Source organism: Haliotis rubra, unplaced genomic scaffold, assembly GCF_003918875.1.
Source record: "Haliotis rubra isolate DU_JTF1 unplaced genomic scaffold, ASM391887v1 Scf20, whole genome shotgun sequence".
Lineage (NCBI taxonomy): Eukaryota > Metazoa > Mollusca > Gastropoda > Lepetellida > Haliotidae > Haliotis > Haliotis rubra.
In genome coordinates, this window is record NW_025766003.1 from 193,909 (window position 1) to 220,822 (window position 26,914).

Here is a 26,914-nt window from a genome sequence, read left to right on the forward strand (position 1 = left end):
GGTTTCAGATGTTAAACTATTGAGCTTAGTTGCGGCCTATTTGTCTGGTGTATTTAATGTTTCTCTGAAATGAAAAATACTTCACATATATGTTCCCATCAATTATATGATGCCCCCATTTGTTCAAGACGTTTGCATCTTATTTCATTTGATATTCACTTCTGTATTGTCCTCCATCACTCTTAGAGCACAGACATATCCATGAGTTCTAAGCAGAGCATATATATATTGAAACGACCCTGTGCAAACAGCACTTTTCACTTTCTACTTGAGGCCAGCAAACTTCTGGCTGAGGCGTCCGCAACTAAAGCCACATTGATGTGTTAGGTAGGAATGACAACAAATGACAAACATCCATTTCAACAAAGTCTTCATTGGTGCTTTGAGCAAACAGATAACATTTAAGTAAATAGCTTTTAACATCACAATGAACATTACACATAAAAAGTAGATTTGATTCTCTGGTCAACTGTCACAATACATACTATATACTGGGACCTGTCACGGCTTTATCCCAATAGGAAGTGTTCTAATAAACTTTAATCAATGGAAACAACACATGATGACAAAACAAAACAATTTAAAAACGATCATGGTTTTATCACCAAACATTTCTTTGTAAGACTGAACTATAGCTGCCTGTTGTATTTGTTAATCCTACACATGTACTTCCTACATATGTTTTGTATTTGCGGCAAGTAATAAAATATATTAAACATTTGTCAGTCAAATCTGGCTGTTAATTGTTTCTGAGTAACACGTCCATCAACTGAAGTTAAATCATGGCATTACTGTATACTGCATGGTTCCTCCAGTAACAGGTTGCTACCCTTGCAAGTAAAGTCACAATTTACCCATTTTGTAGCATAATGTCTTTGAATAACTTCAGCATTCTATCCCTTCTGGAATGACTGCTGCCCTTTATGGTGAACATCCTTCGACTGATTCTTCATAGCATCAGGAATCATCCAGTGTTTTCAACATGTCAAAAAGTTTCTTCTGATTTTCTTCATCTAGACCTTTCATTACCTCCATGGTAAAGCTATTATCTGAAATGTTATTAAAATAATCAATCCACAAGACTATTAACCGTAAAGTCATGCAAAATATAATCCTCTTCAGCAAGAGAAACATGTCTATCAATAGATAAAGGAAAAAAAACAACTCGTTGATCAAGAAGGCCAGCTTGTGTTGTACAGAACAAAAATCTCCACAACTCACAAGCCCAAAGACCTACACCAACAAATCAATTATTTATTTGTGCAGCATGCTGAAATTGCCCCCCAAAAAATTCAGATTACAAAAGCATGATTAACAAGGACCCAAAGGCTGCTCTGGAACAGTGTTTTGTGATATTATGTACTGTCACGCAGGAAACCCTGAAATGTTGGATGTTTACTACTTTATGAGGACCTCATTCTCTTCCCACAGAGGTTACTCCTGTCATATCTTCCTACGTAACCTCTGTTCTAATACGGCCATATTTCCCGGTTCTCTTAAAATCCCCTAGCGGCAAAAGATCGCAAAACGAATTATCTCCCTTCTTTCTATCCAATACATCGACTTAGATTCAACTTGACTAACACAAGCAAATGTGAAGCCACAAATATCCCCCATCTGCCGGGGACTTGTGTTGATGTTACACACAAGACGTTTAATGGCTAGCTTGTCCGTTGTCAACGAGGGCGATGGAGACGCCACTGATCCGCCATAACATGACTGAGTTCTGTCTAGAGAAAACGTTTGCGCATCGCGCAGGGGAAGAGGTTTAGTTTTCTCAAAGTATACGGAAATTACCGAGGCCTTGCGAATGATCACTTTTGAAACAACGTCGCTGATTGCACAACTAAATCTGATTGTCTCCAATCACGAGTCTTGAACGCTCACACCATGAAAGGGCCGTATTAGAACAGAGGTTACGTAGGAAGATATGACAGGAGTAACCTCTGTGGGAAGAGAATGTGAGGACCTATGAGAACAAGTATAATGCTGACAAACCAACAATCATAAGCAGAGATTAAGACCCACCACCACAGAATGGCACAAGTAAGGTGAGGTGAGGTGAGGTGAAATTGGGTTTAACGTCGTGCTTGAGAATATTTCGCTCATATGACGACGTGCATGCATGTGTATGTGTATGTGCGGCTGCTTGTACTAGCCCAGACTAAAGCTGGTTTTATAGTGCTAGCCCACTGAGATACCATGCCGCAGTGAAGCATGAATACCCCACTCAGACACATTATACTGACTCCGAGCCGACCAGTCCTTGTACCCATTAATGCCGAGCGCCAGGCAGGGACCAACAAGTACCATATTTTAACGTCTTTTGGTATGATGTGGTCGGGGATCGAACCCGCGACCTTCCGCTCTCCAGGCGGAAGCTCTAACCACTACACCACGGAGGCGGTCCGCACAAGTAAGGGATTAAACTGCTCAGCAGTGCTTCAGACCAGGTAACACATTCCTGTGTGTGATTAAGTTATCTGCATGTTAGGTCAGTATATCTACTTGTACATACATGTACATGGACTATTGACTTGCACACTGGTCACCAATGAAAGCAAAACATGCTCACCTTTCCCCACTAAGAATTCCGCACAGACTGCTTTCTCACAGAACACTGCTGTTTGTGCCTGGTCAGAGCTCCAACCATTCTTCAGTATAAAATGGTAGGCAGGCCACCATGACTTGCGCTCCTGCCAGCAGTCTTGCACCACAGAGATGTTTAAAGTCAGCTTGCTGGAAGACATATGAACCTTAGTGAGTGAGTTTAGTTTCACGCTGCTTTTAGCAATATTCCAGCAATATTGTGGCAGGAAACACCAGAAATGGGCTTCACACATTGTACCCATGTAAGGAATCGAACCTTGGTCTTCGTCGGGACGAGCGAATGCTTTAACCACTAGGCTACCCCACCTCCCCAATGAAACTCAGGTTTCCACAGATTCACAAGTTGCTTCCCAGATGAGGACTGAATACCCTTTCATTGTTCAACACAGATTAACCTGAACTAACCACACATCTGCTCAGTGGTAAGCATCAGAACCACTAAGAAATGACTTTGGTGATTGTATTCTAGAATGCTAAAGGGATGCAATGTTTATTGTGGCCTGTTTTCTTTTAACAAGGGAAATGCTTCTAGCATTCATTTATACAATGCGAACACCTTTCCAGTTAGGTAAATGGGAGATAAATGTTAAATGTATCCAGGTACTTCTATATGTACACACAAACCTGAAAAAGTACTACACTTTCTGTATCTCTTTTTACATACAGGAATACATACATAATACAGAAATTAATAATGTACCACATGAACTCAAATGCATGAGTAAGTAGCACATATTCCATCCAAAACGTTTTGAAAGTTGTTACCTTGAATATATGTGATGCAAGTATTGCCTAAATTCCTTCCATGGAGTCAAATTGTGTTGCCAGTTACAGTAGTCCAGTAGGTTGAACAGAAGAGACCCGACCGAGTGACAATCTGAGGGATAGCATGTACGTTTATTAATCTTTGTCCTTTGTTTCATTTGAAACTATGAATGACAGTTGCACTGGAAACCCTTTGTCATAACCCTAATGCAAACAAAAATTCTGTCACTAGCATTCAGCTCAACATTTGATACAAGTACTGAGATACTCATGTAGATGTAGTATATTGTAGTATGTAGTTACAAAAATATGAGGAGCATTGTCTGATAACAAAAGACAGATTAACATTCTTACTGGACATTGGTATCAGCAGGAACCATTTCCCAGGTGTGTTTTCATTGTGCTACTGCAACTTTATTAATTTTCTTTCATTTACCTATAGTCTGTTTGCAGTGAAAACGTACAGATGAATTTCACTTCAAACAAAAAAACTAAACGAAATAAAGTGAAATTAAGATTGCAAGTCCTCATCATTTTACCTTGCCAATTGGAAATTTAAGTCTCAGAATCTTATTTAACTTAGGATAAAAGTTGTTTGACAAACGATCATAGATTGAAATTGTTATTATTGGTTTGTATTACAAGAGGGTAAGTGCAGTAGTTGGAACAGTGAAACAAATGCACGTGCGGTACGTGATGAGCGTCAACTTAGACCAACCCTACTTGCTATCGGTGTTTCATTTAATGTGCATACCCCTTGTAATACAAACAAATAAAGTAAACTATGATCGTTTGTTAAACAACTTTTATCCTAAGTTGAATAAAATTCTGAGATTTAAATGTTCAATTGGCAATGTAAAATTATGATGATTCGCAATCTTAATTTCACTTTATTCGCAATCTTAATTTCACTTTATTCGATTTACATTTTTGTTTAAAGTGAAATTCATTGGTACGTTTTCTCAACAGACTATACATATAACTAGCTATATATATGCTACACACAAATATGTAAGACATACCATTTAAAAGGTGACACAACTTTAAAATGAGAGCATTTGATGGGTCCCTCTTAGCAAGTCCCTGAAACAAGAAAGATAGAACTATGAAATATCAATAGATCAATTAAAAGTGCAATCTTCAGCAAAAGGTAAGCCATTCCAACATGACTCTCTATTTATAACAGAGATGCCAACCCTGAATCTAAGGAAAACGGAGTCATGACTGGCTGAAACGCAGGCCTGAGCACCAAAGGTGCGAGTTGGGGGTGAGCGCGTGGTCGGCTCTGCCCTTTTGTTTCACTTTCATACGGACTATGACATACATTCGGAAAAACTTTGTGAAACTTCATCGCCGATAACACGCAATATACACAATCAACACCCAAAGGATCACAAGCTAAGCTTCTGAAAGCTTGTACCAGTGTTTACTCAAATAAATCTCCGGTGACCATTGTATATGGTAAAAATAAATTCAGAGTTTTTAAAGAGAAATCGGAGAGCAGATTTCGTATTTCAAAATCGGAGTAACTCCGCCAAAATCGGAGTGGTTGGCATCTCTGTTATAAGGATACTAGACCATCTCTAAGGGCAAATACAAACATTTTGAGAGACTCTGTATAGTGAATCAACTTCATGTTTAGATTATTATGAATAACAGTAAACTAAGATGAAAATAATTGTATATGGAACAAAGGGTGCCAGAGCTTCTGCCTTATACTCAGTCGCCTTACTTAATGTACATGAAATGGGATTATTGCACTTATATTGTGATGAGTGTGTGTACATGCTTGCATGCATTCAAGTACAGCCAACTCAGTTATACCACACTGACTCTGAGCTGACCAGTCCTTTATCCCCTGAATGCTGAGTGCCAGGCAGGGTACCATCTTTTAATGTCTTTTTCATACGACATGAGCTGAGGATCAAATCATTCCTCTCACCTGGCAGATGTTCTATACCCAACACTGGTTCTCCCCTTACCTTAAGGCACTTTATCTTGTCTTCATCTGAAGCGCCATGTTTGACATAGAAGTCGTAGATGTATCGGTGAGAGTTGGGGTTGTCTGGGTTCTGGTCCCTGTATCTGGTTAGTACACTCAGGGCAGCATCCTTCCCCTCAATCTCCTCCTTCATCTGTAGGAAATAGCAACATGGACACTAGTCATATACTGATATGTGTATGTACTTGGACCAGCTTGAGTGTGTGAATGAGTTCGTAGGGGTGATTATTGTGGAGGAAACAACTGTTGTGATAGCTGTTGCAACAACTGAACATACTATTGCGATAATGATAGTCTATTGCAATAGTTTTTTCTCTCCTTGAATTGTCTCATTTGAAGTCACTTCTCAAATGAATGTATAGTTTATATGAAATAAAAACAAGTTGAAGTAGTTTCAGTCTCTTTTAATAACTGACAAGAAACTTGAAACCCAGATCAAGTAAACAGTTTAAACATAAACTCAATGAAGCAGGGACGGATAACTCTAAATCAAAGTGAACAAATCTTGTACTTTTGCACTGAGCATTTATGAACAGAAGTGTTCGTGAGAGAACATGATGAATTGTTGAGACAGTAATCAATTACTAAACAATTGATAGTTTTTCGTTTCTACCATCTATTAATTGCTATCAGAGACTCAACAATTGCAATCCATCGATAGTTTGATGCATCATTACAGCCCTGTGAGTTTGGTTTTTATGCCACTCTTAACAATGTTCCAGCAGTGTGGCAGGGGACATCGGAAATGGGCTTCACACCTTGTAACCATGTGGGGAATCAAACTCGGGTCTTCTGTGCGACAAGAGAACGTTTTAACCACTGGGCTACCCCCAACCCCAGGGTTTTACATGACATGTGATTCCTGTGTATTTGACGCAACAATTTTGTTAACGACTCTGAAAATACTATCATTCAAGTCAATAATTCATTTCATAACGACTGCTTACATTTCATAAAAGAGGTGTTCTGTTGATACCTGTACGAGTTTGACAATGAAAGTGTCCCACACCCCCGGCTGGTCACACAAATCGTCCATCAGCTTTATGGCCTTCTTGGCGTGGTGAACTATCCTCATCTCATCATAGTTAGCTTGGGATGACGACTGCCACATCATAGCTGCACATAAAGTCAGAGTTACTTGAGGTTGCTTGAAATAGCTGTTTGCATGTTAGTAGAATGCTTATGTTGTATGATTTGATATGCTGGTACTAGTCTGAACTATCAATGTAGGTTTTGTAGTGCCTGCCCACTTAGATACTATGCTACAATTTAACATTTACAACCCATTTGGATACATCTGTTGGTAAGACATTTTGAGACTGACTGACTGAGTTTGGTTTTACGCCACTTTTAGCAATATTCCAGCAACATCACGGCGGGGGACACCAGAAATGGGCTTCACGCATTGTGCCCATGTGGGGATTCGAACCCGGGTCTTCGGCGTGACGAGCCAACGCTTTAACCATTAGGCTACCCCACTGCCCCAGACATTTTCGGAGATTAAAATAAAGACTTTCAAAGATGTTATCAAGGCACATCTTTACGAAAGTGGATTACAAATTCCTGGTGTCTAATTTTTGCTGCCATGAAAATAGGTCCTTTAATCTACTGATAGTTTGTATCCATTTGGTCATATCTTGATGAATGTTTGTTCTGAAGTTTTGTTCCTGCTAAGTTCATGACACATGGAAGAGAAAGGTACAACCATACACATGTCAATATTAGGAGCAGTTGCTGGAAACTAGGATCTAAAGACAAAGGGAAGATGGTTCTGATGAAAGTTGCTTTAAAAGTATCTCGCATAGTGATGTGTCTGTCATAGACTCGAAAGCTGACTTACAACCGGAAAATCCAAGGGAGACAACTCTGTATAGTTTGAGATGCATGAGATCTCTTGTGAAACATGGGTCATGATTTTATTTTCCTTTAAAAAAAAACTATCATAAATATAATATCTAGACGATTTTATAAAACCTTCATGGAAAATGTGTGTACAATTTAAAATATGCTAAGAGATATATCATTTATCTTTGATATCCAGACATATCTCTTGACATAATGACAATGACATCTTGACAAATTTCCTATTTGGTGAAAGGAAGATTAATATTGTACACACTAAGTTAAGACATTCGTGTAGTTCTTTAAATGCTGATCTTTTCCGTGTCAATTTATCTGAAAGTAAAGCTTGCCTTTGTGGTGCTCCAGTGGAAGATGCCAATCATTTCTTATTAAAAGGTCCAAAGTCAGTCAGCTGCAGGTCTGATTTGATACAAGGCTTTGTAATCCTAAAAGTTAGTTTAGATCTTAAAACCATTCTGTATGGCAGCCTTAGTCTGCCACAAACTATAAATGAAAATAATTTCAGTCAAGTCCATAAATTCATTGTACTTAGTAAGCGTTTCAATTAATGTCTTGCCTCTGTTCATTGTCCATTACATGTATTTTTTTCTTTCCATGTACTAGTAATTATCGGGAGAGGGCTTTAATAGGTTGAATAACTTGTGCCCAATCCCTTTCAATTCTGAATAAAATATGTTCAAACAAACAAACATAATGATGCATGTAATCACCTTCTGTATCTTTCCCTTGCATGTCATGTTTCAGCTGCAACCACTCAATGTAATATACCAGCCCCTTTGTAGGCTTTGTAGACAAAGGGAGGGTGAGATGGCAGGTTCATTGTTCTTTCAAAGCCATGTCTTCTATCCTAAACACAGATCAGTCTAAGTAAACTTAGGCTCAGTATTATTCATTACACTGCTATACTAGACCGCCCGACCGCCCCAGACGGGCTAGATTTCTCACAGATGGTCTAAATTTACAGCAAGCCAGCCCGATGGTCTGGCAAATTTTTTAAGATGTCCCATACATCTGAGTAAATTCACCATATCTTGGTGTCTGGTCTGGTTAAATACATTTTGGGCTGGTAACATTTTGAAGTTTTGATGTCTGGCTGGATTTTTGGCTTATTTCATACACTGGCTATACTGAGTCTAACAAAACCTAGTAGAAGGTCACGTCAGCTAACCTTTTGGACTGACCAATCAGAACACAGCTTACCAAATCGCGAAAGTTAACATTTGCACATACCGTTTGAACCTTTACCTAAAAAACTCAAACGATTCCGAATGCTATTTTCCGCACGATCGCTTCCGAGTGATACATGCAATGAGTAAACAGTGGCTGAAAATCCCATTTTTGTCAATATTCAAGGATGTCATCTTGCAGAAATATAAGCTAATAGTAACCATGTCATTAGAAACCCCTAAGCGTATATACTGCAGGTCAAATATCTGTGTTTAATGCGCAATTTCGTTTGTTGCTAGATCAGTGTCAGCGACCAGGGAAGAGAAAATCCAAAAATCGTTTTGTAAGTCCCACTGTACCCTAACAAGTAGTTGTTGTCTGATTGGTTAAATCCGTCCGACCGTCTCGCGTTTGATTGGATGGTCAAAGGTCGCTAAAAGGTTAGCTGACTGCGAGCTTCTACTAGGTTTTGTTAGACTCAGTATAGCAGTGTTACGAATAATACTGAGCCTAAGTTTACTTAGACTGAAACACAGATATATAGGTAGGATCACAATCAATGGTAGGAGTTGATAAGTAGCAGATTGTCATTTCTGAAGCACCTTTGGTAGAACTTGTGTGTCTTGACTAGAGAATCCAGTGATTGATATCATGAGTAAAGATCTACCCCAAACAAATCCTGTCACCTCTTCACTCAGTCTTTTAACCACAGGTTTCCACCACTGATGGCAAGCAATGGGGTTATGGCGACAAGTTAACACTTGTCCTCTTTGGTTATTTCAGAATCCAGTAAGGATAACAAAGAGTTCCCGGGGAACACAAGATTAATGACACGATGACTTCATCATATCAAGTCACAGGCCATCGTGATAATGATGTAGACTAGAAACCTTGAGTCTGGAGGTAGTTGCAGCATCTGCTACTCTCCCCTGCTGCAACAGGTACATCACATACTCAAGTATCATATCCTCGGCATGCAAGTCCTTGAAATGTTTCAGCTGCCTGAAACATATACATCTACAATGAGGGATGTCATGATTGAAAATGTTAGTAGGGATATACATATAAACTTTTACTGAATACAGCACTATAAGTGAGGACGAATTTTCACACTATTCACATACTGTTACAATGTGCATTGCCTATGCAATGTTATGCTTAAAATACACAATTTACAGGATATTAAGTTACGTATCCAGTGCCTGATTTGAAGTGACAATAATTAATCTGCCTTAGTGACATTTCAAAGTAAGATGTTTCTTATTGGTACCTGTCAATATCCACCATAAGAAGTAATTTGCAATATGGTCAACTATAAACGAACCTGAAAAACTGTGCTATGAAAATGTCATTTTCTTTAGAGTTGCTGTACATCACTGCCTGGAACAACGAAAATCCACTTTCTTTAGAGTTGCTGTAAAATACATCACTTGAAATATTTATTGTTAGCCATTCCTGCCTGGAACAACAGAAAATCTCTGACTGAATGTGTTGAGCATTGTTTGTATAGGATATGTGATTTTTATGAAATCATTTCCATTATATTTAAGTTGGTTTTGATTAGGTATGGCATAAGGCAGAATATACCTGCTTAGTAAACTTAGTCACATAATACTTAGGTGAGTAAATTCACTGAAATAGTAATGGAAAATGAAATACCCACTCAACATTCATAATACCTACATGCTGCACTCAGCAGCATTAAATGTAACTGCAGCTGTATGATTTGAGCCTGTAAATGATTAAGTCTGGACCAGATAATCCACTGACCTGTATAAGCAAAGATCCACATTATCTGGTGAGTGAGCGAGTATGGTTTTACACTGTTTTAGCAATATTCCAGCAATATCATGGGGGATACACATGGGGAGAAACGGGCTTCACACATTGTATCCACATGGGGAATCATCAACCAAGTCAACCTGGTTTCAGCATGACGAGAGGACACTTTAACCATTCGGTACTACCCTACATTAACTTCAGTACAAATGAACTTGTTGATATGACATCAACCAAGTCAACAAGCCTGGTCACCAGCATGACATCCATTCTGCCCGCCAACACTGACTCTGACGTCCGGCTCTGTGGAACAGGTTCTAACCCAGAGGAATCCCCATGGGTCTCCAACACAGCTACCTCTTGTTGAACATTATGATGCTTGTGACACCCATGCGGGTCATCACGAGGGGAAATGAAAGTGAGGGATATTTGTATGTAAAGTGCAAACCATACTGAAACATATGGTACATCACCAAGTCAGGAACCACTGCCATGGATCCTACAAACAAGGGTATAATTTAGTCATGTTTGTACTCAGCGCTCCTGTCAAAGGTCGTTTTCATGCTCTGTACCTGTATAATGGGCCCGTGGACCTTGTACGTGAATAAAGACATTACACATCACCTACAGCAAGGGTAAGTGCATCCTCGATAATCTCCAGGGTATACGTTACGATCACTCTCCACTATACCCTGGATGCATCCACGGCTTGGGGCGATGATTTTATTACCTCCCTTGGCTGGCTCCACATTCTCACAGTAGCCAATCAGCTAAGCCGCCGTTACAACCGAGCTTGCCAGTGTCAACAAAGATTGCGGTCGCAGTTGCAAAGGTTTGTTCGCAGTGCCACTCAGATTTTTGGGAAATAATAAAGACAAATTCACACATCTGAAACTTTAAAAAGAATATATGAAAGAACTCCTTCTACTTCTTTCAGAGTACCTCTGCACCAATTGTGTTGCGTAGTTTAAACGGTTAGATACTTTAAGACGCGAAAGTGAGTAGTGATTGGTACGCTCAACTTCCCAGCGTAGGCACCTGACTGGATAAAAAGCCAGCAAAGGGAGGTAATAAAATCATCGCCCCAAGCCGTGGATGCATCCAGGGTATAGTGGAGAGTGATCGTAACGTATACCCTGGAGATTATCGAGGATGGGGTAAGTGTGGAACTGTGTAAAACACACAGCTACAGCTCATACCACTTGGAATCCAACACCTCTTCCTCCCCGCTCCTTGATATGAAGAAAGTGTGAATACAAGAAGAACACTTAAACCCATCTGGATGAAAGTTATGTACATGTTTGTCCTATAACATATTAATTTTTTTAAAAGTTTGTAGAGGACACTTGGGAAAAATATGTACCTTCCAAATGGTCTGCGATGTTCCTTTGGGTTCGTAAGCCAGAGCTTGCAGTATTTTCACAGCTCCAAGCCAGTGGTGGGTCAGGAAACACTCCTGCAGCAGTTTGAAGAATTGGGGGACAATATACGTGTGTCCTTTGGCTTTAGCTTGGTAGTCTAATCCAGATGCTGCAACATAGAAGGTATTCAAGTGCTCCAGAAAATAACCCATCCACTTGCGAGTTGCAGAAAATGTTGATTGCATGAAGAACAAGAATGAGAATTGAGAAAATTGCCAAAAAAGTAATTATAACAAAGAAAGAATCAATTCAGCTGATTACTTGTTCAATGACAGTAAAGATACAGATCACCATATATATCATGTCATACCAGTGTTGTAATAGTCTTAGGTTAGATGTCAGTCTCTGAAATGGTATCACAAGTATTGATTACTGAAGTTCTCTAATCTTTAGCTTTGTGAGGCCGAAATCTGTTCGTAAAAATACTTCATGATTATTCTCACTTGTCATCTTGAAATCTTCATTCAGCTGAAAAAAACCATTGTTTGACAGACTCTTCATTTACTTCTTCATCCAGTGCTATGTAGCGATTGTGAGTGCTCTTTGTAATCAACACCAACAGTTCCTCCTGCATAAACCATACACAAGATATACACAGCAATAAGAAGTTAGACATACTAACATTCTACTTTAGAGGACACTTTTCATAGTGAAGACGGAGTTCACCATTTCATAAAAATATTCAGAAACATATTACCCATCAAAAGTTTAGACTCACTAGTGTAAATGTAGCCACTTAATTCAGTCAACTGACTGACTGAGTTTAGATTTACGCCGCTTAGCTTTAGCAATATTCCAGCAATATCATGGCGGGGTCACCAGAAATGGGCTTCACACATTGTGCCCATATCGAACTCGGGTCTTCGGCGTGACGAGCCAATGCTTTAACCACTAGGCTACCCCATCGCCCCTCAGTCAACTATTCTAAACTAGATTTTGCAAAATATTCCATACTGTTTAAATGTACTGTTTACACATGAACTGATGTATTGTAAAACAAATTAGTAACAATGAAAAGATTATTGTAATGAGTTTAATAAATGATGAAACTCTGTGAATATTGGCGAATTCTTAACAAACATTTACCCCAAAATGCAGCTGTTCACATGCATGATATTTGCACATTCTTTTCAGCAATTTGATGCATGCTCCTCATGCAGTTCATCTGCATAAGGTTTGCAGTTAGTTCTCCCAAGTTAGTGGAGAAACTCATCTTCGATGTAACCGTATATATATGTACATAACATATAGCCAGTGCTTTAAGTGAGTCTAAACTTTTGATGGGTAGTATATATTCATGATTCCTTTAATTTTGATTGTTCAGTAAATATATTGTGAAACTACACACTACAGTTTTTATCATGGAATAATGATCAGAGAGATGCATGTTATCGACATATAAATTAATTTGGTGAAGTCCAGTTTTGATGGTTTGTACGTGTGATCCCTTTACTAACAGCTAGAATATGTGACACCCATGATGCTTAACAACACAAATGGAGTCTTCCCCCATCTATTTTCTTACTGAGACTTGATTGGTTATGATTTTAACACAAACCACTATGTGACTGCAGCTGAAGGGTCAAAACATTGAGGTATCATATAGCATTAAAGGGGAGACAATTTCTCATCTTATTTTATGAGCGCTTTCGTATGTATTACCAGAAAACACATATTATAAATAAATATTACATGGTCTTTGTCATCGCTAACCTGAAAGTAATATGTAATGTAATGTTTCTGATTCTTTGAGGTTCTCTTCTTGTATCTATTTAGGCAGTAAATTCTTCAATATTGGAAACCAACGAGATGAATTTTATACTTCTGATTAATTCACATATTCAAACATTGGTACCGTGAATGACAATAGTATTTAGTACATTCGTGACTTGTACACACGTACCAAACGTAACAATGAATCTGACATGTCGTCATCATCATCCATGACGCCACCTAAACGCTGGGTAAACAGTTAAATACAAGCAGACAGCACTTCCTCCACGTGGAAGAAATGTACTACTATACCAACAACGCATGTTATTGTGTACAATAGTTAAAGATTTAATTTAAAACCCCACAAACAATAGTCTTATATGGAATACAAAATACATTTCCTGACTCTTTATACATTTGATATTTTCATATATAGGATAAATTGATTACTTTGTGCAAATAGGCATTAGATTATAGGCATGCATAATGTTATTAGTTGTGTTTCTACTAGTACTATAGATATCGTGTCTCCAGTCACACAAGATCGTTTTGTTCGTACGAGTGACACCTCATCGTTTAGAATCACTCGGGGGTATATTTTCATCCTTATTTTCTGTAAGTATATGATTTATTGCTTAATTAACTTTGACAAAGTGGTGATTTATTACTCCTACAGAAGTGATCAGATACGACCGAGGAAGTAGTCATGAATAACACCGAAGGTGCAGAGAAGTCAACAAGTCACTTACTTCCATATGGATCACCGGCATCGAATCTGCCTTACGGTGTTTTAGAATTTTGAAAGAGGATACGTAGAAATCCAAATACAAGACAATTCCGAAATAAATCAACTGCTATGTACTATTTAACTGTTCAATATTTTCGGACATAAATCATGCAATCAAAATGGCCTTTTTGTTAACCATTTCAAATCCTTTGAATTGGACATTTGAAAGAGATATGGAGAATATTTGGAAGATCTCTGCATCCACTACACAGTTGCAACATACAATATCTACAACACATAGTTTCTTATGTTTTACTCAATTTTATGCAAACACCAATTAGCATCAGCAGCCCAAAACTATACATTCACCTTACACACCATAATCACTGAAAAATTATATGTTCAGCAAAAGTTTGAATTTGAAAACATCCAGTAAATATGAATAATTTTGTTATCAATATATTTACAATTAAAAGGAGTATTTCACATGTATCCTACATGCACAACCCATTGATTCCAGGTCGACATGCCAATGAATCTTGTCAGAAGAACATTTATCAGTAATGGCTTGAACATAACAACTATGGCTTTAAATGCATGATGTTATAAGTTACATAACATTGATTACTTGTTGTGTCTTGGATGAATAACGGACTGGGAATTGGAATCACATGTTAATGCATGACAGGCGATGCCATAGTCAGGCCAATCCCAGATGCCCTTACATAACATTGATTGACTGCTTTGTCAAAGTTTTGAATTTACTGCTTAAAGTTTTAATTTCCTTTTTGCCAAATGGCACATACCATATTATCTTGAGTGTAGAGCACCATGAAAACCCTTTCTTTCCCCCTAAACAGACCTGTGCTGATAGGTTGTGCTTGACATGGTGAGTTTTGATGTTTTCTTCCCAATGCAAAGACATTACTATGAGCATGTTCCACTGGAAATACCATGTAGACAATTGCGTACTGAAGTACTCAATTTATAGTCTGTTTGCTGCCAATCTGCCAATGAAATGGCTAATAAATATACATTCGAAAACAACAAATCGTCATAAATAACATGAAAGTTTAATTTGTCCAAACCAACTTGTCACTATAATTTCTGACACTGGCATGAAGAAGGGGAAATGTTGTTTAACAAATGGTTTTGTAAATGCATAATTTGAACTGTAGTCATGGATTCCATGGTTGATGCTTTCATGATGGCAAAGTAATGATTAATATCCTATGGTAGATTTATTCCATATTATTTTGTTTTCAGGAGGTTTTCAACATGAAGATTCTTTTCCTTTTGGCTTTCCTTGCTGCAACAGCAAATGCTCACATGAATGAGCAAAGGTTTGCTCCAGGCGTGCCCCCACCACAGCAGCAGCAACAACACCATCAACAGCAACCTCCCCAGCAACAACAACAGTATCAGCAGCAACCTCCACAACAACAGCAACAACAGTATCAGCAGCCACCACAACAGGAGCAACAACAGTATCAACAGCAGCAGCCACCACCACAGCAACAACAATATCAGCAGCAGCCACCACCACAGCAGCAACAGCAGTTTCAACAGCAGCAAGTTAATCAGATGAATCAGCAACAGGTGCCCCCTCCACAGGGAGGTGCACAGCCTGTCCATGGTGGACACGGCCATGGCCATGGGGACACAATGAAGTTCAGCTCTGACATCCATAATGCAGAGTAAGCTCTTACTTGGTTTATAGTAATTACATGAAATGAAATTACACAAGAACATGTAAATAGTATAGTCTGTAGGATAGGTCAACATAAGCAACAGTAATAATATACAAAATGATTAATTTTACGACCAGTCCTATTAGCCTTGATTTGTGGTATGTATGTACTGGGAAGCAATGGTTACAATTAAAACACATAATTTCTCTTATACCATTTATGTTAAAGGCACTACATCACACCACACTTTTTTATAAATAATAAATTTCTGTCAATAATACTAACTATCAGCCCTCTGAGAAGATACCATATAATTTATTCCCCAAAACATTTACGTATTTAGATTACAATGTTAAATTATGATAAAAATTCGAATGAATTAATGCAATGTTGCATTAAATCAACTCTCACACCCTCTACTGGCCGAACATTATTTCAAGCAAACCAAATAGAATCCCTTGGAACACTCTTCATTAATATCCCACGCACAACTTGATTGAAACCAGTTTGGCAAACACCAACAACACCGCGTGCAACAGTTTTTGATGTACGGAGCAATTGTTTACATTCCATGTATGGCAAGTGTTCTTTGTTTGGAAGCTGTTCCCCTCGAAGTTTCAATTATCGATTTCAGTCAAGTCGTAAGGGATAATAAGTCTTTTATTGCATCAATAGGAAGCTAAAGTGAGTGCATCTGCCCCAATATATATAATTTAGACAAAATATTGTCGAAAATGTATGATGTTGTACCTTTAAGGATTACAGAGATGGAACATTTCCTTTGATACTGCTAATTGTCTTTTCATCAGAAATATAAAAAAGACTGTCCTCATTATTTAACTATTTTTCACATTTAACCAAAGAAAAAAGCAAACACGATTATTTGAAACTTCAGAATGTCATACTAACCGCACTGGATGACAATTCATTTGACACGCTACAGATATTTTACCCTGTATCATGTATGCTTGTTATAAGTAATATCAGCTCATCCAACTCCAATATGAAGAAGAAATAGGTTGAATGTAGTTTATGGCTGTTCTATTGTCCAAAGCTATGTGACCATGACAACATCAGGATATTTACCGATGCGAGACAAACATGTTGCAATCTTGTCATCTTGTAACATCTGCTCTTTTGGATTTGCTGATGTTGTTAGGCATTGGCAATACTCATAAATCTCTATGTACATGCATTTTATTTGCTTTGTTGCTTATAATTTTCAGCTAATTGCCAGATAGATTGTGTTACTGAAGTGACTTGTGTTTATGTGCTGGTTATCTGTCTTGTTCTGTTGTTTCTACTGCTCAGAACCAGCAGATGACTAGTGACCTATCAGATAATACACTCTCCTGATATATATTCGGGCCATCCAGTATTTACTCATGTTATTATTCAGATGTGGTTATTTATTATTTTTGTCTCGGTAATCAATATATTTGTACTTCCTTTTGTACAGTCTGTTGGGTAGCCCCAGTGATTTTCAAAGCCGAATGTCTACATGGCAATGTGTGAAGCCCATTTCTGGTGTCCCCAGCCGTGATGTTGCTGGAATATTGCTAAGAATGAAAACTTGTTCTTCTTATAACTTTTATAATGCTATTTTATGGGACATCTGATTTACATTAAGGGAGACCTAGCACTTTGACCTATTGTTAACTGCTGTAGAGCCTGCATTTGATATTGGAATGAAGGTCTGTATGACAGTATGGGCTGACAAACTTAACTAGTCTGTCTCACAGTCTCTGAATCACAATGTTTTTCCTTCTGCCTAGCCTTTTCTGCAATGCTAAATGCCTAAATGAAGCAAGTCTAGATCTCCTCAGGTTTGATCTCCCTTCTCACTGGGGCTCTTTTTGGATTTAAAATACATTGTTTGTTTCTATCAAAGTCATATATATCCAGACACTACCGTAAGCTTTAGTCTAAAACAGACTACTCTTGGTAATTGTGTGCAGTGTTGTTATACTATTGGGTTTTCATCAGACAAGTATTTGTGTGACAAGAAATTCAAAATAATACATAGGTCTGAGGTATTGTAACACAAGTTAGAATGAGCTCTTAAATGTAAAAGGCTGTGTTTCTCTATTCATCACATCTGCTGTCACTACAACGAATATGTTCTACTTGAAGAGCAGTGATTAGTCTGCTGTTTTAAACGGGGCAGTAGGGTAGCCTAGTGGTTAAAGGGTTTGTTTGTCACACTGAAGATCCAGGTTTGATTCTCACAAAGGAACAATGTGTGAAGCCTATTTCTGGTGTCATGATTTTGCTGGACATGTTTAAAGCAGGGTAAAGACTCACTCACTCACTCACACATATATTTTCAGTATGTCATAAGGTGTTCTGATCCTGTTTCATTCCGTTGATAGAACAAACTTGCCCTTGCTGCTTTTGTTCTTATTAGGTATTAGATTTCTATGTGGCTAGAATTCAGAGACAGCAACAAAACCTGCTGTTATGTATAGAATTTGAAATCAAGCAGTAAAATCTAGAGTTTTGTGAAATATATTATCAACCACTTTTGTGACATTTCTTTTCCCATGTGAGAATTAAAGGGAAACTATGACCCCAGTAACCGATCAATAGTGTGAAAGCAGCTGGACACTAGTTGGTTAACAAATGGTTAAAACATCTGACCTTTCTGTGAACATTGTTGTGTGGTTTTGATTACTTTCTCATGTTATTGATTACTTTCTGGTGTCTCCTGTGATGTTGCTGGAATGCTAAAAGCGTAAAACCAAACTCAGTCAGTCAGTCAGTTGGTGATAATAAGCCATGTATCTGATCTATATTATTGCTAAATGTTATTTCATGTATGGGTTGACATTTTGTCAGTTTTTGGAAATGTGTTGTTTGGTGTTGTGAAGTGAATGTATGGTTTCATTTTTCCTTGGCATCACAGATGGCCATATTCCAACATAATGATAATTGATTCTGGGCCAGGCATCGTCCTAGTTGTCAGCTGTATTGTCAATGAGCCACACCGTAAGGGCACGATGACACGTTGTCAGCCAGGTTACACAAACCCTAACAAGATCACAATTGTCATGTTGATGTTAATGATATAATAGTTGGACTGAAAGTGAGGATTTTCTTGAGACAGGTGACTGAAACAGTATTTCACTTATAGCTGATATAGAGAAAGACATTTTATTGTTTCATTTTCCCTTTTTGTACTGAATTATAAAGGAGTCAAAATACTTCTTAATTTAAGAAATTAAAAACTTTTAAAAAATTGAAATTTTGAAAAAAATAACACTTTTCCATATCAAACAGCTAGTAGTCCAGTCATCCTAGCTCATATATAACTATTATTTCAATTCAAGTACATGTTGAACAACAGACAGTATGAAAGTATTTACCGTATTTACCCTATTACACAAACTTTAACTACTATAATATGATTCTCAGAAAATGTAGTAGGTACACTCACATAACACATACGGTAATTTGTTAAGAATCTAATTACTGACTGGAATCAAATGTGTTTAAAAAAACCTCAAATGATGCTGTGAAACGTTTTGCATTACTGGCTCTAAACAGTGTTGTTAAAGGGGGCAATTCGAGGGGAGTCAGGGGAGGTAACTCGTGTATTGTGTGAAATATATGTTTTCACCAATTCTTCAAATTATTTAATATTCAAAACCTACATATTGTTAGAATAGCCTCATAGTTCATTACACTTTTCTGTCTTATCACGCCGTAGCAAGCAAGTAATAACAAGCTGATAGGGTCTATAATTTGATTAATAGACCCATGGTATGTAGCATCCTTGGTCTCTGTTGATCAAAGGTTTGTGGCGGCGGATTTCGATGGCTTCCAAAAGTTTTTTTTTGTGAAGTCCTGATTCTTGGTTGATAGGATTTCGAATATGTCAAACTTGATTTGATGGGTAGGACATTTCTGTTGGTGATCTTAGAGGGCTGATTTGCTGTCTGCTTTGCCTGTTGAGGTTTTATGTTCTTTTATGCGTGTATCAACGAGGCGGGAGGTTTTCCCTATATAGTACTAACCACATTCACAATTAATCTTGTAGATGACTCCTTTTGGGGTTTGATTTTTCGTGGGTGGTTTACGGCCATTGGCTTGGAGGATGGTCCTGAGGGTTGGCGAACCAGTGAAAATACAGTTGTATGCTTAATATTTGACTCACCAACTTCTAGAATGCTGATCATTCAATTAGATGATTGTTTTTTTAACAAAGTGGATCAAGTCAGAGTTAAACGAAACTGAACATGTTTGTCTAATTAATTAGGTGAATTTAATTCCAATTACCGCAAACTAATTAATCTCCATACGTACATTTTTACTATTTGAAGTATATTTATCATTTTTTAAACGATACCAAGTTGAAATCACTGATATTACAAAACGACAAACCACTATTAAAAAAAAGGACTGTGAATTTTAATAACAGGTGTATTGGCAACACACACTTAGTCATTTCCTTCAAGTAGCAACAACAAGTACATTGAGTATGAATGAAGGAATAAAGTGTCCAGTATTCGATCACAGGTGTAAAAAAATAACACATGCGTTCAGTATCTGGAATGTCCACCATGGGCATCAATGCAAACCCTAACTCTACGATGTGCTGAGAACGTCGGACCTTGGGCAGGGATCCTTCGCCAATCCTCTTGAAGGGCTTTGACAAGCTGACGTCGGTTTCCAGGAACAATGGCTCTAGCACGAATCTGATGATCCAAATGGTCCCACAATAGGTGACATATCAGATGACCTGGAGGGCCAAGGAAGCACACTGACGTTGTTTCTATGTAGAAAATCCATGACAATACGTGCTGTATGAGGACGGGCGTTGTCCTGCTGGAACTTGATCCGGTTACAACATTGACGTAGGAATGGTAGCACAATAGGACGCAGAATTTGATCAATGTATCGTTGCGCAGTGATATTACCATCCACCTAAACAAGATCTGTCTTCATACCGTCACATACTGTATGTCGCCCCAAACCATGACCCTGCCGCCACTAAACGGTTCCACTTCCTGTACACAGCAACGTTGCACACCTTCTCCACGGCGTCTGTAGCCACTAGCCCTGCCATCATTTCTGAACAGCGGGAACCTGCTTTCGTCATCATTCTCTGCCTCTGTCTGTTTTGCCACTGGGGAACCGTGCGTGCCCATCAAAGACATTGATGTTGAAATGTCAGCCGGACACCACGGTAAAGGGTCTGTAGGCGCTGATTTTGTATTGTCTGAGTCGTCGTGCTGCTGTTTGTCGACTGATAAGATTTCCAAGCCCAGTCGCTGCTGATGACTTCACATGTAGGAAACGGTTTTAAGGTGCAGGATACGTAAGTAGCGGTATTCGTTGGGGGTGGTGACGCAAGGTCTTCCACTCCTGTCTACTGTCCGCCCTTTTCGCCTGTAGCGGGTCATCAGCCTCGTGATGGTTAGACATGTACAGCCCAAGGTTGCTGCAACATTTGCATGAGTGGCACCCATCTGTACCATTCCAATGTTTCTCTCTCTCTCTCTGGATTCCTGCAATTATTGGGGCATGGTCGCCGAAGTCGACCTGAAGGTCTGATGTCGAGGAAGGTTTGTGTGCACTTTTATACCGAAAAGATGCACATGCTACATGCAATCTGTTCACGAAATCTCCGTGCTTTACGACCTGTTGCAGCGATATTGTTCGCCCAAACACAACATTTTTCATGACAAATGTTAAGGAAGTGTTGTGGCGTGTGTTTTAAGCTCATAACTATCTACAAAATTTTAGTTCGAGCCGAAAATTATTAAGTTAAATTTTGGTATCGTTTCTTTTGCCCGTTAGTTTATTATTACGTAAAGGACTTTTTCCCGCCATGACTCATCAGTGCAGCTTGGCTTTCCGTTCTACGGGAAACTGCAAACGTGAACATTGCTAAATCATCAATTTCAATGATTAAATAACATTATTTATGTTTCTCTGATGTAAAATTCATAATTAATTATCACTACAGTTTAATGTTTTACATAATAATAAAAAATGGGTACGAGTTCACTCATCGTTTTAGGTACAAATTCACCACATTCAGCACCAATGAATGGCTTCACTGGTCGTTGTTTTTCTTTTCAAATGAATGTGCATAATTCACATCACATAAAGTCATCAAATTAACATCTTATTCATGTTTTATTCATGTAATAATACCGGAGATGTGCAAACAGGAAGATCACCTCGAATTTTCTTTCCATAAAAAATACCCCACACGAACTCTCCGTGTATCAGAAGTTAAGTATTTTTTGTGGAAATATTTAAATGTTCCCTCAGTGCTTTATAGTATATCTGCTCATGCACTGTACCGAAAAAATATCGCATAAAACTAGTCTAAAACAGTTTAATTTGAGAAAGGTAATGGTCTTAATAGGCTTCCATAGTTTGAAAATTCAAACAAAGTAAGTATATGCTAACATTTGAGATTATACGGGATGTCTTGATAAAGAATAAAGCTTTTTTAAACTTTACTAACAATTAGAAAGTAACAACATGTCAAATTATGTCTGACTGTTTGTTTTTGCGTGGGTTTTCAGCAACATTTCTACTGTGTATCATGAATGTTGAATGGAGTCAGCAGCTCGAAGTGAACTATCGCTCAGTGCCCACTATGTCAATGATTATCGGCCTTGAGTGATACATGTAAATGTATAAAAACATTAATGATGTCAATTAACCCTGTGTGAAAACAATTACCCTAATTGAGCCAGCGACGATACACTGATTGGTCATCTTGTTTATGTGATGCAATCTACGGAAACACAGCGAGTGACAGCGGCCATCTGTATTTCCATATCAGATGTACGCGATTTGACATTACAAAAACATTTGACTTTTTTTTTGAACAAAATCGTTCATGATACTTTTCTATGCTTTTGATATGTTAAAAGTACACAAGTTACTTACTTGTTTCAGCAAAAATTGTTTTTATTGCAATTTGTTCTACCCCTTTGCCAGTATTACTGGACTATAGGAAAACCAACTAAAGTCTCTGACATGCTCAGAGGCAAATATTAGTAGCCAAAGTATTTCTGAAAATATTCTTGACTTGGGTTGTTATCAGGTTAACACTTGTTAGGGCTGGATATTGCCCTGATTGTCATATTGCGATATATTGCAATAATTCAAGAGATATTGCAATACATATTGTGATATACTGACTGGAAGGTTTCTGCCCAAGTGTGTACATCATAAATTCATAATAGCTCTCTGTGTGTGACATTGTCTCCTTAGTTGCTGTTACGCCATACTTTCAGGCTCCCCGTCCCCATTGTGTATGGCTGTATGCCAATGGTTTACAGATAAATGAAATGATATAGAGCCTTAATGTAGAATGTTTAACTGAAGTACTGTATAGCAAGTTTTGCGAACATAATGATAAATTTAATAGTATAACATGATTTTCATTATCAGCGTTGTTTTCTTCAACAGAATGCACTTCAAAGCAGTATGTAATTATTGTTACTGTATGTCAGTGATTCATTCAGATTCAACTCCAATATAACGTTGTGTTAACATGAGCTATTGCAAAATGATAACGAAAACATGATTTAGGTGAACTACTTAAGCTTAAAATATAATGTGACATCCCATATATTAGTAAGATTCTTGACTAGAATGTCATTATACAGTCCTACAAAATTTATAAGACTTTGGCCTTTATGATAAATTGATAACATATGGCCTATTATATAACAAACAAAATGGTCACTCAGAGCCAGAGGTTCTACTAATAAGTCCAAATAAAAGATTGGTCAAATCTTTTAAAGGCATTTAGAAGTGTAATTCATAAGAAAAGCAAGATTTATGGATGTCACCTTCTTTATTGTGAATAACACGAAGTTTGAAGTGTATGTCGTTCATGACTCGATGAAGGAGCAAGCATACACTCCAAAACGTCGTGTTATTCACAACAAGAAATTGACATCCATAAATCTTTCATGCTTTCTTAAAAGATTGGTCCATTTGAGGCCACTTAATTCCTCCAAAACGTCACATATGAAACCATTCAAATCCACAAAACTTAAAGCAATAATTTTGGTAAATTATTTGGCACTTCTGGAGCCACTTATAAAGACACTTCCACTTGTAAAATGTTACATGAAACCAAAAGAAATAAATATATATTTGGTACTTTTAGAGCACATTTTGTTGCTATGGCAATCAAGGGCAGATAATTCTGCATGACCCAATATATTGCAGAATCTGAACCATATCGCGATAATCGTATCGTGAGATAATGTACTGGATATATACCGGTTTACCGGTAATATTGCACAGCCCTAACACTTGTCATTCGTATGTTATTGCTTTCCATAAATGACTAACTTGTATTTCACTGATGACAAGACCAATATTTTGCATTCTGGTTGTGTCAATATGTATTCTGTTATGTAATAAATGGACCACATGCACTACTGGCATTTTTCATTAGTTTCATTGGCTGTAACTGGAATGTCAAGTCCATACTTGAATATTTACAGATTGCTTTCTAATAGCTGCAGTGGATGTTGGGCAGCCTAGTAAGTGGTTAAAGCATTTGCTTGTCACGCCAAAGATCCGGTTCGATTCCCTCATGGGTACAATGTGTGAAGATTATTTCTGGTGTCCCCACTGTGATATTGCTGGAATATTGCTAAAAGCGGTGCAAAACTTAACTCACTCACTTTAGTGATACTGTATCTTGATGATTGTGAATGTTTTTATTTATTAAGCTCAAAAGTAAATTTTAGTGCTTTAAAATTTAGAGCAAAGATTAATTAAAATTGAATATTGAATTTTGATATCATCACAGTCATGAGTGAGGGTTTGCTGCTAATTTAAATCCTGATCCGGGTTCGATTCCCCTCATGGGTACAATGTGTGAAACCCATTTCTGGTGTCCCCTGCCATGATATGGCTGGAATATTGCTAAAAGTTGGCGTAAAACTAAACTCACTCACTCAAATAGATGCATTTTTTCTGAGTTACGTTAAGCCATTATTTTTGTGAATGAATCATATTTTTTTGCAGGCATGTGATGGAACATCTTGAGAATGTTATTGAAACCAAACCCAAAGACCAGATGACTGAAGAAGAACTCGAGTTCCATTACTTTAAGATGCACGACTACGATAACAATAACAAGTTGGATGGAGTAGAGATCGGCAAGGCCCTTACACACTACCATGCAGGTATGTTTTACATATAGATTTAGATGTTACGTGTTGACTTGTGTTTATGAAGCTCCATCAGCTTGACCGGTTTTGTAGTGCTGTAACAGAGAAATTAAACTCAATGCAGATTACAACATGTGTTCATATGAGAAGGATGTGAATTTGATCCATTGTGTTCGTACAAAACCTGGGAAATACAAGCCAAATCTTATGGATAACCACTTTTTGATGAAGAAGCCCAGAAACGTTGTGAAAATTAAATCAAGAAGTTGTTATCCATAAGATTTGTCTTGTATTACTACACCAAGTTCTAAATGCCTTTGAGGAAAACCTGGGAAACGTGACAAAAGGCACTGTTGACTTATAGATTTCAACTTCAGTGTTGTCAGTGCAACATTCATACATACATACTAACATTTGTATAGCAACATTATTACACAGACACTTGTGTTTGTGTGTTTTTGCTTGCATGGAAGATACTGTGAAACTGAAATATAAAAGTTAACCCTGTCTTTATTAGTCTAAGCTTCAAATTGCAACCTTCATATCTTGGAATAGATACACATAGTTGACAATAGTCCTTGCAAAATATCATAGTAAGAAACAAAATGAATGTTTAGCTGTTGGAGCTTCTGGGGCACATCAAAATTATATGCTATTTACTAAATAAGCATTCTCTGTGCATTTTAAGTTTAGTACATAACCATACATTATTTAAAGTCTGATGGTGAGGACTAATAGAATATTAGAGTTATCTCCCTTGTACTGTTGAGGAATAAACTTCAATGTAAACAACCTCTGTGAAGTTTGTATTATTGCTTCAGTTTATATATGTGTGCATGGAGTGTATTTCATTGATTTTTGTTTCTACCTGGTGACTATAACACATGTTGTTACTCTGTGTTCATCAGTCTGCATGTTTGTTAGAAGTGTGTATGTATATTTGTGGCAAACTTGGTAGAGGCAAATAACTCTAAATCCCAATGTGGTAAATGGTTCGTGTGTATCCTGCCTGTTGTACATGGTGATGGGTATGTTCTAACTGGATCTGTTGTGTTGTAATGGTGTATTGTACCAGTGTATACAGAAAGTTACAAATATTTGTATTCCACAAATTTATTGTCCTTCCAAAAACAATAAAAAATGACATGCATTGTTTAACTCATGGCAGTATGTGAAACAGAAAAATGAAAATACAACAACTTTTCATCTTAGCTTTAGGAGACGTTGGTTGCCAAGTGGGTACCGGTAGTTTATTTGCCTGTACATCGGAACAGCTGGGTTTGAATTCAGTTGTTGGTCAAATGTGTGAAACCTGTTCTAAGTATTCATAAGTGAGATATGGCTACAAACCTCTGACTGACATGTTTAAATTAATCTTAACATTTAAGTACATTGACTTAAAGTGACTTGTCTAAACTGATTATGCTGGTGTTCAATACTGAAGAAGAAAACTTTCTCATTAGTGATTGAAGCTGGTGTAAAATCTCCATCTGCGTCTAAGGGGAGGAGCGGTAAATAAGTCAAGGGTATATTAACATACCGACTGACTGTAACCATAGTAACAGTAATCTGTCATATCATCCATGTCCAGCTTTAAAAAACTTCCATTAAATATTTCAGATTAATTAAACAATAGTTAATGTCAGCAAAATTATCAACACCTTTCTGTGTTATATTCATAAATCAATTAAGAAATTATTTTTCTAAACCCTATGTTTATATTTTCCATTTGTTTGTAATGTTTGGTAATTTTGTTATTTTTTGTTAAGGCATGTTGTTGAAACCCAATCAGTGCTAATGGTGAGAGTGTCTTCTCATCCCATCTAGGGCCAGGTGGGGACTCCCGGTCAGAACATGTCCTTAGCAGGCTATGCTGTTGAAGGGGCTACTCACTGGACTGAGTGGTCAGCTTGGTGACTTGATTGACTGTGTGCAGTCGTACCCAGAGAGCATGGGACTTTGTTCATGATATCAATCTCTGAATTATCTGATCCAGGCCAGATTTTTGTATG

General features: G+C 37.7%; 2 protein-coding genes across 5 annotated transcripts in view; one reads left to right on the top strand and one right to left on the bottom strand.

Annotated features, from left to right (window-relative positions):
* Positions 1-353: 353 nt before the first annotated feature.
* Positions 354-13,601, bottom strand: LOC124275622 (TATA box-binding protein-associated factor RNA polymerase I subunit A-like). Its single transcript, XM_046711231.1, has 13 exons — positions 13,511-13,601; positions 12,051-12,175; positions 11,550-11,716; positions 9,858-9,866; positions 9,732-9,787; positions 9,298-9,409; positions 8,009-8,087; positions 6,354-6,493; positions 5,358-5,510; positions 4,398-4,458; positions 3,376-3,487; positions 2,576-2,739; positions 354-1,049 (listed from the first exon to the last, which is right to left on the bottom strand). Exons 2-13 carry the CDS (start codon positions 12,106-12,108, stop codon positions 958-960), a joined length of 1,203 nt encoding a protein of 400 aa, XP_046567187.1. The 5' UTR covers positions 12,109-12,175; positions 13,511-13,601; the 3' UTR covers positions 354-957.
* Positions 13,602-13,831: 230 nt separating this feature from the next.
* The window catches only part of LOC124275555 (multiple coagulation factor deficiency protein 2 homolog), a 36,366-nt gene continuing 23,283 nt past the window's right edge, over positions 13,832-26,914 (top strand). For 3 of the 4 annotated variants that reach the window (XM_046711130.1, XM_046711131.1, XM_046711132.1), the window contains exons 1-4: positions 13,832-13,935; positions 15,314-15,524; positions 15,612-15,744; positions 24,757-24,917. In XM_046711130.1, the coding sequence (XP_046567086.1) occupies positions 15,326-15,524; positions 15,612-15,744; positions 24,757-24,917 (493 nt within the window). In that variant the 5' untranslated portion in view covers positions 13,832-13,935; positions 15,314-15,325. Of the gene's footprint in view, positions 13,936-15,313; positions 15,525-15,611; positions 15,745-24,756; positions 24,918-26,914 lie in introns of those variants that run through there. The other variant, XM_046711129.1, reaches the window with a different exon arrangement.

What these genes read in the sequence shown, in the direction of transcription:
- LOC124275622 (XM_046711231.1), bottom strand. Translation starts at nt 12,108, where the DNA reads ATGAAGAGTCTGTCAAACAATGGTTTTTTTCAGCTGAATGAAGATTTC. An exon ending in CAACTACCTCCAGACTCAAG is followed by an intron (nt 8,088 to 9,297) that starts GTTTCTAGTCTA and finishes ATCTGTGTTTAG; the next exon opens with GATAGAAGACATGGCTTTGA. An exon ending in TCATTGTCAAACTCGTACAG is followed by an intron (nt 5,511 to 6,353) that starts GTATCAACAGAA and finishes TATTTCCTACAG; the next exon opens with ATGAAGGAGGAGATTGAGGG.